This window comes from Leucopleurus acutus (assembly GCF_964270905.1).
Source record: "Leucopleurus acutus genome assembly, chromosome: 20".
NCBI classification, from domain to species: domain Eukaryota; kingdom Metazoa; phylum Chordata; class Mammalia; order Artiodactyla; family Delphinidae; genus Leucopleurus; species Leucopleurus acutus.
In genome coordinates, this window is record NC_139162.1 from 14,714,329 (window position 1) to 14,727,348 (window position 13,020).

At 41.0% G+C, this 13,020-nt stretch overlaps 1 protein-coding gene across 2 annotated transcripts in view; it reads right to left on the bottom strand.

Annotated features, from left to right (window-relative positions):
• The window catches only part of PHLPP2 (PH domain and leucine rich repeat protein phosphatase 2), a gene marked incomplete at both ends in the record, with an annotated part of 69,466 nt that extends 56,446 nt beyond the window's left edge, over positions 1 to 13,020 (bottom strand). The window contains 2 exons of one of the 2 annotated variants that reach the window (XM_082863053.1): positions 5,191 to 5,465; positions 12,922 to 13,020. In XM_082863053.1, the coding sequence (XP_082719179.1) occupies positions 5,191 to 5,465; positions 12,922 to 13,020 (374 nt within the window). Of the gene's footprint in view, positions 1 to 5,190; positions 6,158 to 12,921 lie in introns of those variants that run through there. The other variant, XM_082863054.1, reaches the window with a different exon arrangement.

The window sequence follows — 13,020 nt, forward strand, 5'->3', positions numbered from 1 at the left end:
CTTAGCTTATCTTAAAAGATAGTGTATCAACCACAGAAATCTTAGTCATTTTGATGACTGAAAATAAAAGTAAAAATATGACCATGAGCCAAAGGGCACTTCATTTTGTTACATGTGATATTTTTACAACTTTTCAAAGAGAAGGCAATGACTACACTAAGCTTCACTACTGAGTCATCAGTCACTTTAACAGTCCAATAAAACAGACAGACCAAATAGTATCATGTAAAGGGCACTGGACTGGGAGACAGGATACTTGTGTTCCAACTAGAGCACTAGCACCAGGCAGCTGCAGGAATGTGCTTTGGACCTGACCTCTCCAGACCTCTGTTTCACATCCATAAAAGGAAAGATAATGGTTTCAGTGATTCCCATGGGGAAGTTACTGGCCTTTTAGGTAGGACAATTCTTTGCTGTACAAGATGGTCCCACACATTGAGGACATTAAGGCTCCCTGTCCTGAATGCTGACCCTAGATGCTGGTAACCCTCCCCTGTAGCTGTGATAACCAAAAGCCCTGCCCCCACACGTATTTCCGGATGGAAAGGGCAGTGGATGGTGAGGCTGGTAGGTTGGGTTCATTTTACTAGTAGGCAGCAGTCTCCAGCCTTTTTGGCACCAGGGGCCGGTTTCGTGGAAGACAACTTTTCTACGGACCGGTGGCAGGGAGGCTGGTGGGGGGCAGCGGGAGGGGGTTCAGGCGGTAATGTGAGCAATGGGGAGCAGCAGATGAAGCTTCACTCACTCACTGCTTACCTCCTGCTGTGTGGCCCAGTGCCAGGGGTTGGAGGCATCTACCTCCCTGCTAGTAGGCATTTCTCTTAGGTTCCTTCAAGTGCTAAAATTCTATAAACTAGTAATCCCTCTGTTAAATTCAAGTGACAAGTCCATGATTAAAAAAGAGTAAGGAAAGAAGGAAATCATGGATGATTTAGGAAAAACATGGGGTAATTTTAGTGCCAGTAATCCCATTTCTAGGACCTAGTTCACAGAAATCAACAATGTAAAGAGTCATGGGCAAAGGTTTAGTCATCACACTACTTCTAAGGGTTGAGTGACTTGAAACAACCCAAACAGGTAACACTTATTGCGCACTTACTAGGTCCAGGCATCATTTTAAGAAGTTTACTTCCTTGCTCCTCAAAGTGTAGCACATCACTTAGGAGCTTAATAGAAATATAGACCCACAGGCCCCACCCCAGAGCCACTGAATCAGAATCTGCATTTTAACAAGCTCCCCAGCTGGACATTCGAGTTTAAGAAGCGTTACAAGTATTAATTCACTTAATCTTCATAACATGTATAATCTATTTAATCCTCGTGATAACTCTATAATGTAAATATCATCATCCTCCATTGTACAGATTAGTAAACTGAGGACAAAGCGTTAGGCAACTTGCATAGTAACACAGCCAATTTGAACACACACACTTTCAATCCAGAATCCAAGCTCTACACCATTACTGCACATAACTTCTCAAATTTTAAACAAGTTATAGTATATGCATAAAATAGAATATTCTGTAGTTATTAAAACTGGTATCGAAGGAATTTTTAATGACACAGGAAATTAATTGAAGTAAGCAGTAAATAAAATTGAATATATGGTGTGGGTCCAAATACGTAATTAAAAAAAATTACACACACACACACACACTCATTTTGAAAAAGATCTGGAAAAAAAAATGTCAGCATGGCGGGGGAAGGGGGAGGTAATATATGGAATCTGGTGTCAGAATGCCAGAGTTCAAATTCCAGCTCTACACTTACCAGCCAAGTGATTCTAGCTGAGATGATTAACTCTTTTAAGACTCATTTTCCTCATCTATAAAATAGGGAAAGTATTTACCTCACAAGATTGTTATGAGGATTAAGTGAGATAATCTACAAAAAGCATAAGCAATGAAAATTATTTCTCTTTATACTTTTTCATTTTTCCAAAATTTCTACAATGAATATAAATCACACTTCATTAAGCAGCAAAAAATGTTATTAAAAAAAGATATTGTGTTAGACTGTCAACTATCTTATGAAAAGCTATTACAAAGAAAGTACCTATTCTTCTGATGCGATAAACGTAAGACTGAACTCAAGCAATTAACCGTTGAGTAAGAGGTCTAAAAAAGATCTTTAAACAATTATGATTAAATAGTGAAACTGAGCAAGGCACACTGTGCCAGTTCCCCTCCGGGAGGGCCTTTACTCGGAAGGAAGTCCACCATCTATCATGAATGATGTCAACATTCCAACTGCTTGGCAGTACCTGCCTGGCCTTGAACAAGTTACTGGACCTCTCGAAGAGCCTCAATTTTCCTCATTGGAAAGGAATAACCGTACCTCTCTTAGAGTTACTGTGAGGATTTAATGAGAAAATGTGCATAAAGCAGTAAGCGCGTTAACTAGCAAAAGAAAGCACTTAATGTTAGCTAAAATATATCATCATCATTTCTTTGGCTGGCTGAGGCTTCTTGAGCTCCTATTCCAGCGATGAGAATATATTCGGATCTCAAATAATGTATGATCGCACTTCTATGTGGAATCTAAAAACACAACAAACTAGCGAATGTAGCAAAAAAGAAGCAGCCTTGCAAATATAGAGAACAAACTAGGGGCTACCGTGGGGGGTGGAGGAGCAACACAGCCAGGGCGGGGGGCGGGGGGGGGTGGAGGCGGTAGTGGGAGGCACAAACTACTGGGTGTCAGACAGGCTACAAGGATGTAGTGTACAGCACAGGGGATACAGCCAATATTTTATAATAACTGCAAATGGAGTGTAACCTTTAAAAATTGTACAAATTTTTTTAAATTTTTAAAAAAAGAAAATATATTCATATCTTCAAACCACAGTTCAACAGTGTTTTCATTATTTTATAATCAATTATGTTTTCAAAGAGCTATTTCATTAGAAATTATCAAGGCTACAGGACTAAAAAGAGACAAACTCTCCATTTTAAGTACAGTTTAGATTCACTAAAGTAAATTGTATCACATTTGGATTCTTAGCTACACAACTAGTAGTAGCAAGCCAATTCAAGTGGGGTTTTCTCCACTTTTCTAGTATTTTTGTGTATACACACATTAGTATACAGATGAGTAATAAGTCTTAGGTTTAAATACTTGAACTCCGTCAATCACTACCAGCTATAATGTAGGTCAAGGCTTTCCACCTGATAAAATTAGATCGGAATCAGTGTTAAGATTTAGAAAAGCCTAAGGGTCACCCAGTCTGATCCTTTCGTTTTACAAATGGATTTAGGAAATGTAGTTAACTGGTGAACAAGGAAAACATTCAAGTGCTAGTCTACTTTTTCAGGAATTAGTCCAAATCCTAAAGGAAAATAATAATAAACCCCCGTTTAGACTTTAAAATGATATCAATGTTTAGCTCAGCTAAAGGTGTTACTATCATTGCCACATTTTTAGGTGTAAGTGGGTGCCTCCTTTCTCACTTTCAACAGTACTGAATCCACAGTTTTGAATTCTGTTTTGAGACATTTATTTATTACAGGGAAAGGGAAGGAGAGAAAGTCAATGGTCAGGCACTTAAGGAGCTCTTATTTGAGGTCTAACTCAAAGAACTAATAGTTTTTTTTAAAAAGCTGAATCAGGGCTTCCCTGGTGGCGCAGTGGTTGAGAGTCCGCCTGCCGATGCAGGGGACACGGGTTCGTGCCCCGGTCTGGGAAGATCCCACATGCCGCGGAGCGGCTGGGCCCGTGAGCCATGGCCGCTGAGCCTGCGCGTCCGGAGCCTGTGCTCCGCGACGGGAGAGGCCACAATAGTGAGAGACCCGCGTACAACAAAAAAAAATTAAAAAAAAGATTTTAAAGAAATTAAACCTATGAAAATATGCTCAACCTAACTCATTAATATAAATGAAAATTAAAACAAAATAACAAAATTTCTATCAGATTTGCAAAAATCTAAGTCATCAGCCTTGAAAAAAGAGTTGTCCTTGGAATGCTGAATTTATGATTCTCTAAAAACTGTTGACAATCATTTCTATTCACAATCAAGTATGTGCTCGTGCATGAGGATGTGTCTGTATATGTAAAATTTAACGTATTCTGGAGAAAGTAAGGGGGAAATAGGTATACTTTGATATTATTCATCGAAGTATAAGTTCTATGAAGAGGAATTTGACAAAATCTCTCAAAATTAAACATGCACATACCCTTTGAGCCAGCAATTCCACTTCTAGGACTTTACCCTACAGATGACTTCCACATGGGAGAAATATCACAGGTACAAGGATATTCACTGCAACAGTACTTGTAGTAAAAAAAACTGGTAACAACTTACATGTCCATTAATAGGAGACTAGCTAAAATTGTGGTAGATTCATAAAATGAAATACTATTTAGCCATTAAATAAAAGAAAATTATATAAACATTAATATGGAAAGATTTCTAAGAGATATTAAGTTGACATGTTGCATGTAGCACCATTAGTTTTAAAATTTATATACAAATAATGACACATACTCATGCATGACCATAGGTACTTCTCATTCTATTTCCTTTTATACATTTCTATTTCATTCTGTTTATATGTATTGCTTAAAAACTTTAAAAATATTTATTTTGGGCTTCCCTGGCTGCGCAGTGGTTAAGAATCTGCCTGCCAATGCAGGGGACACAGGTTCGTGCCCTGGTCCGGGAGGATCCCACAGGCCACAGAGCAACTAAGCCCGCAAGCCACAGCTACTGAGCCTGTGCTCTAGAGCCTGTGAGCCACAACTACTGAAGCCTGTGCGCCTACAGCCCGTGCTCCACAACAAAAGAAGCCACCACAATGAGAAGCCCGGGTACCGCTAAGAAGAGTAGCCCCCACTCACCGCAACTAGAGAAAAGCCCGCGCACAGCAACAAAGACCCCAATGCAGCCAAAAATAAATAAATTTAATTTTTAAAAAATCTTTAAAAAAAAATTTATTTTAAATTTAGATATCCGACCTATGATATAATCCAAATGAAGTAATTATCAATTTTTCCTTCCTTTTCCTTTAAAAACTGACAGTTTTTAAATTCAAGAATCCTAAGTCAGCATTCCAGGGAGAAATCTTTTTTCAAGCCTAGTGACCCCATAACCATCATCAGCTCCAGCACGAATGAGGTCCTAAAGCCCACTTCCAAGCAGAAACACATGTGACTTATACTGCAGGAGAATTAGTGGTAAAACTCTGACCTCACCTGACCAGGTCTCCATGAAGCTGCAAATAAAGACGTTCCCTTCCCTCTCCAGCACAAATTTCTGACGCTGGCGTGTCTACTGTGCAAAGGACAAGATGTAAGTCGGAGGAGGAGGCAGTGGCAGAGGCGCTGGCTGCAGCGGCCGTGGCGGTGTCTGCTCCGTACAGGTAAACACAGCCTCTCTTCACATCTTCTCGCAGCCAGTCTCTCTCTCGAGAACCAAACCTACTTCTCCTATTCAGACAATGTCTGCTCCCATTGCGTTTCATAGTTCTCTAAAAACGTCAGGAAAAAGAAATCATTAGCTCAAATGTCTGACTGAATTAGACACTTTCAGTCTTCAGCCCACCTTTCCACTCCGTAGTCACCAATACTTGACTCAGTACCGCCTCCTCTCACAGAGCCTTCTGCACCTGCCATGCCCAGCCCTAAACTGAAAATTTTCATTCTCTTTACTGCTAGCTGTTCATGTCTCTGTCCATCATCTTTTTTTTTTTTCTACTTCTACTTTTTTTTTACTTTTTTATTTTTGGCCACGTCAGGTCTTAGTGGCGGCACACGGGAACTTCACTGTGGTGTGCGGGTTTTCTTTCTCTAATTGTGGCGCACAGGCTCCAGGGCATGTGGGTTCTGTAGTTTGAGGCGCATGGGCTTAGTTGCCTCGTGGCATGTGGGATCTTAATTCCCCAACCAGGGATCGAAACCCATGTCCCCTGCATTGGAAGGCCGATTCTTTACCACTGGACCACCAGGAAAGTCCCTGTCAGTCATCTTCTGATCTTTTTTTTCTTTATGTTTTCATAAAAATGTCAAGAACAGTAGTGTACCTACTACCTAATTTTCACAAGCTTTAATATTTTGCCATATTTAGTTCAGATCATTATTCTAAAGAACATATATATGATATATCCTTACATATATAGCTAAAGCCACCTACTACCTAAAAAAATCCCATTCACCTCCCTCTCTCCCCAGAAATAAACACTCTACTATAGTGTTTATCATCCCATGCATTTTTTTTTAATTTCTGATTTTTATTGATTGATTGGTTGATTGATTTTTGGCTGTGTTGGGTCTGTGTTGCTGCGCATGGGCCTTCTCTAGTTGTGGCGAGCGGGGGCCACTCTTCGTTGTGGTACACGGGCTTCTCATTGTGGTGGCTTCTCTTGTTGCAGAGCACGGGCTCTAGGTGCGTGGGCTTCAGTAGTTGTGGCATGTGGGCTCAGTAGTTGTGGCTCACGGGCTTAGATGCTCCATGGCATGTGGGATCTTCCCAGACCAGGGCTCAAACCCATGTCCCCTGCATTGGCAGGCGGATTCTTAACCACTGTGCCACCAGGGAAGTCCTCCCATGCATTTTTTATGTTTGCCATATAAGTATATATCTATAAACTCTATATAGTATTGTTTTACATGATTTAAAACTTTATCTAAAACCTAACATACTTATGTTTCACCCTGCAATTTTTTTTGTTTGATTCAACATTGGTTTAGAGATGTATCTATGATTAATACACCCTGCTCATTCTCTTGAATAACATTCTATTATACAAATACACTGAAATTTATCCATTCTCCTGCTGAGGGCATTTAGTTTGTTTCTAATTTTTCAGTGTCGGAAACAATGCTGCAATAAACATTTCTGTATGTCTCCATATGCAAACTGAAAGTTCCTCTAGGGTCCTAGTCCTCTGCCTCATATCCCAAATAAGGAACTACAGAATCACCACAATACTGCACAAATATTCTTTCCATTATCCTCATGTTTCAAAAGAAAAATTACTGTTGCATTTGATAACTTAGGTATGCATATACATTGTGAAGTCACATTATCTCAGAGCAAAAACAACTGCTACAGCAATATAACAAGTTTCTAAAGATCAATATTTACCTGCTCTATTTTTTTTAAATGGGCCATTTCTATTCCCATTAATAAAAAACTAATTTCCACACACAATTACACTGACCCACCTTTCTAGGGCCACTCCCCACTGTATGTCACTCTGTTTGTCATATCCAACTCCCCGAACACACCAACTATTCCACAATTCTGTGACTTGCCTGAAATGTCCTTCTCCATCTTGTCCATCTGAGTAGTTATTCTTCAAAATTACTCAAACGTCACCCTCTCTGTGGAGCTTTCCACGTCTCCCATCCCTGCTTTCTCCTACTAATTAAAAAGAATTAATAACTCTACACTCTCCTCCACAGAACTTCTTCACCTTAAACATACTTCCATTCCCATGTAACTCACAATGAGTTTTTAATTATTTATTTGGTATTTCTTCTTCTCTTATACACTGAGAACCTATTACAGTACCTTAGCACCTGGGTGGCCCAGAGATGCATGCAGAACTCAGTGATGTCACAGACATTTATTCCCAGTCAGTACTTTAGCCTAATTAGCTTTAGCAAGAAGTTGAACAAACTTGGGGAAAAAATCTCCATTTTTATAGGAAACCCTATCACCTTTCCTCTGTATCAGCCACAAAGTAAATAAAATACTTTTGCTACTATTCCTCATTGGAAAACAGAAGTATCTATAAATAAAGCAAATATTATTTTTGTAATTACTGAGATTAAATATTTGAGGATAACTGTAGCGCCTAAAATTAAATCTCTGAAGATGATAAAGAAAGGGGAAGGAAAAGTTAGAAGGTATTCCCCACATGGAGAAAAAGAAAAACAAGAAATCAAGAATGGCTTCGTTGTTTAGATTTATGATAATAGGTGAATCGATCATTTTACAGATCTTAGGGATTTAAGTACAGCTAATCAAAACCATGAGGATTATTACTGATTCTAACTTTAGATAAATAGGATAAACCCCTGCTACAAGTGGGAACTAGGCGTCTTTCTTCTCATAAAGAGCATTTTCTCAAAGCTGAACATCTCAGAATTAACAAAGGGCTTTTGAGCACATATTTTATAAACACAGGGACCATCATATTTGCACCACTAAATAATCTTAACCACTGCATAATTAGACAGTCATTTTAAATATTCCTTATTTTTTAATCTTTGGTAAAGGTCAACTGAACCATCTGAAAACAGTATTCTATACAGTGCAGTAACATTTATACAAGGAAGCTCTGCATTCTGCACTCAGTGGAGAGAAATTTTGCTCACTGCTATTAAGAGAGGGCCAGTGGACACCACTCCACACATCCACCGAAAAGCTTCTTTAAAAAAACTTTTTAAGGTCAAATAATATCCCACTAACCTTATCAATCTTAGAAAAGTCAAGGCAGACCCCAGGAAGTATTACATTAGTTCATCCATGATTCTTCTTCTGTGAGGATTTTTAACAGTCATTTTTTAATGTGTATATCTATTTCCTATACATACACAGGGCTTCCCAGGTGGCGCAGTGGTTGAGAGTCCGTCTGCCGATGCAGGGGACACGGGTTCGTGCCCCGGTCCGGGAAGATCCCACATGCCGCGGAGCGGCTGGGCCCGTGAGCCATGGCCGCTGAGCCTGCGCGTCCGGAGCCTGTGCCCCGAAACGGAAGAGGCCACAGCAGTGAGAGGCCCACGTACCGCAAAAAAAAAAAAGACTATACATAAAGTTTTAAGAACTTTTACACTGTTGAAACCCATGTGTTGTTGGTCAAAGAATGTATCTCCTGTTTATATGATATATTCCACCCCATGAAAATAAACTGCTGAGTTAGAACTTTAGTAGATATCATTCTCTTAAACCTGTTCAATGGGCATTTAACGCCCTAGATACCAAACAAGCATAGCCTTCTGGTAACAATCTAGATGGACTGTTTAGCTATCATTAGTTACTGCTGAATTACCTAGTGCTTCCTTCTCCACTGCCTAAACCATCAGGTAAATGTTGGAAAGGTCACTTTTGTCCTCTGAGATGCTTGCAGCTTTTAGAATCACTATTCCACTGGAAATGCCAGATGGAGAACACTTTATTTCCTCCCTTTACTCTTATATAAGAACTATTGACAAGTTTCTCTAAAAGGGAACATAACTATAATCACCCTCACATCAAACAAGTGTATAAAGAGCACATTTAAGACTTAAAGATATTTCTAGAAAGCCGAAATCTTCAGAGTAAGCCATGATTTAAGTACCCACTTCAGTTTTACACTTTAAACCCTCTAAAAATGAGGGCTCTGATCAGTTCAAAGGTGATAAACTATTAAACACCCAATGAACTAACTCTAAGGTATGCATGGTAGAACAGGATCTACTGAAGTAACTCTTCATACTCAGTGAGTTCTACTAGACTGTGAAATATCCTAAAGTAGGAGATATGTTTCTGCATTCAAAACTTTAGAATATGGGCTCATCTCTAGGAATATACATGCTAAGGAATATTTTGGAAGGGGTGGATGAGATAAAGAGGGGAAGAATATTTCACTTCATTAAAATCTTTTTGGTAGTAATTGATTTTAAAAGCCATACAAACACATTATTTTGATAAAAACCTGAAACTATTATTGAAAAAACGCATCTCACAGAATCCACTGACTAGATTAATTATAACTTCATTTCTTCTACAGAGTAAAAAAAAAAAGAAAAAAAAAACCTCTCCAAATTTCCAAACATCTGGAAATTTCTGCTTCAAGGATACTCCTAATAATCTTAAAGAGTATTAAAAATCTCATACTTATATTCCAACTACAGTTATAAAGGACTATATTCTAAATAGCAATTTGCTGTGGAGAATAGGGAACCCTCTTGCACTGTTGGTGAGAATGTAAATTGATACAGCCAGTATGGAGGTTCCTTAAAAAACTAAAAATAGAACTACCATACAACCCAGCAATCCCATTACTGGGCATATACCCTGAGAAAACCATAATTCGAAAAGAGTCATGTACCAAAATGTTCATTGCAGCTCTACTTACAATAGCCAGGACATGGAAGCAACCTAAGTGTCCATCAACAGATGAATGGATAAAGAAGATGTGGCACATATATATACAATGGAATATTACTCAGCCATAAAAAGGAACAAAACTGAGTTATTTGTAGTGAGGTGGATGGACCTAGAGACTGTCATACAGAGTGAAGTAAGTCAGAAAGAGAAAAACAAATACCATATGCTAACACATATATATGGAATCTAAAAAAGAAAAAAGAAAATGGTCAGAAGAACCTAGGGGCAAGACGGGAATAAAGATGCAGACCTACTAGAGAATGGACTTGAGGATACGGGGAGGGGAAAGGGTAAGCTGGGACAAAGTGAGAGAGTGGCACGGACATATATACACTACCAAACGTAAAATAGCTAGCTAGTGGGGAGCAACCACATAGCACAGGGAGATCAGCTCGGGGCTTTGTGACCACCTAGAGGGGTGGGATAGGGAGGGTGGGAGGGAGGGAGATGCAAGAGGGAAGAGATATGAGGACATATGTATAACTGATTCACTTTGTTATAAAGCAGAAACTGACACACCATTGTAAAGCAATTATACTCTAATAAAGATGTTTAAATAAATAAATAAATAGCAATTTGCTAAATAAATCTGGGGGCAGATTTTGAATCAAATTTTCCAGTAGGCTATACGGTGGACCTAGATCTAATCTGGCTAAAGTTACACCAGTTTAGCTATATTAGCCTTTTTATGATGATCTATACTCTTTGACAATAATGATGTTCATGATCTGGTATTAAGTATAGAAGAGTTACAAAAAAGAATGGTAAGCCTTTTTAAAAGGGTTTTCAGAAAAGAACATGTAGGAAACTATGGCTTTCTTCCCGATTCTGAAAGTCTTCTACTTACATATTCCTTTCCAGTTTCACCTGACACAAAATTCAACCACTCAGCTACTGAAGGGAACTTCTGTCTGTAGAACACACCGCACCTATTCTTCACAGCCGATCCCATTTATTTGCAAGGATGCAAAGGTCTAAGACACTGTGAGCCTCCCACATCACCAGCTCAGCACTATAATCAAGATTAATTTCTGGACTCTTTCTAATGGTCCCCAGATTGGAAACCCACGGAACCAGTGGTAGGTTGGACCACTTCCTGGAAGTGCAGGAAGGTCGAACCCTTCAAAAAAGATCCTCATTTCTCAATTCCTTCCCTCCCACAACTCACTCTCTCTCCACCAAAAAATAGTTGTAAAAATAGCCAAGGCTGTTTACCTTCTAGGCCAGAGGGCATTACCTATCTCTCAGACCTGCCCTTTCCTGATAAGCCAGGCCAGCAGAACTTTTTTAAGTTCATTCACAATTTACATTTTTGTGACCTTACAGTTTTAAGTAAATATCCAAAAGCCTTTGAGTAATTATATTTAATTAAAATATAATTTTGATATAAATTATATTTAATATAATGTGATTATATTTAATATAAACCATGATTAAAGTAAATATGTATAAGGTCTATGCAGAAGTGGAGATAAACTATGAAAAGTTATTTCTTTAAGTTGCTGCATTAAGACTGGGAGGTAGCAGCAGAAAAAAAGTTTTATATTTTAGAGTTCTAATTTATGTTGTTTCATGGATTCACCAGATGCTTCAAATCTATTATTTTTTTCCAATGTTGTTGTTTCTTTGTGATGCCCTACGTATAATCTTAGTAGCGAGTATACAGTCGCACCCTCAATCCCAAAGAACAACTATTACTTAATGAATTTTTAAACATTATGTATTTTCATTGTTTTGCAAAGTAGTTTTGAAACACGTCAAATTTAAATTTTCTTTTCTCTCTTCCTTTTCTCTGGCAAGTTTTAAAGCCTGCTGATTCCTCTTCTAGAACTTTAGAAGGAATTCCACTCCATCTCCAGGACACCTAGTTTACATATCTGACCTACAGAAAAATTTCTCTCTAACTATTTCGAAGGCTAGTAGAAAACTCCATCCAGTGTGTCTCCCACAACCCCTCCTTTTAACCACCTTCACTGTCCCCTTCCCACCCTACAATTCCTGTGCATTTTAACTTCTTGTCATCACCTTCAAGACTCCACTCCCCCCCTTGCCTGCATCTGCCTTCACTCCTCCTACTCCCCCCCAATTCCTGCCAAAAGCCCCGTTAGCTGCCTGTTGCATAACTGCTCCCCCGTCACCGTCTCTCTGGATTGTCAGCCCCACTCCCGCCAGCAGGAATGCCCCTTTTTGTCCAACCCCTCCTCCCTTCTGCAACACGCCCAGCGATTCCCCGAGATTAAGCTCCTCCGGGGATTCTCCCTCCAGGCCCGCGCTCCGGAGCGAGAAGCGGGTCTTAACTTCGGTGGTAAGCTCCGAGGGCAGAGGCGGCCCACTCCAGCCGGCGCAGCCCCAGCATACCGCAGCGCCCGGCCAATCACCGCCGCCATCCTCCCGCTGGGGTGATGTCTTCAGGTGTCCGGGGAGAAAGCCCTGCGTACTATAAGCTCCGCTGTCGGGCCAGGAGCCGCCGGCCTTGGGGCCCCGTGCGCAACCGGGGGAGGCAGAGACGGGCCCCGGGGTCCCAAAGGAGCCGAGTGGCGGCGGCGACCGGGTGGACGCCGGCCCCAAGGCGTGGGCCTGCGAGGCGGGTGGCACGCGGCCAGGGATGGGCAGCGGTGGGGACGGAGGCGGCCGCGGCCTCGGCGGGGGCCAGCTGCAGAGGCCTCCGCGGGTGCCGCGGCCCCTCCAGCCGGGTTCTGGGAGCGACTGAGCCGCAAGGCTGACTGACCGACGCGAGGTGGGGGTCGCCGGCTGCCTCGGCCACCGCGCGGGGTAGGGGCGGCCTCTGCCCGCTTTCGCTCCCTCCCCAACCCGCCCGCCCACCTCACCTTCAGGACCCGGATCCCGCCCGGCCGGCGGCTCGCGGGCGCTTCGGGCGGCTCCGGCGGTTCGAGCGGGCCCGCGGGGCCCGGCTCCACCTCCCCCAT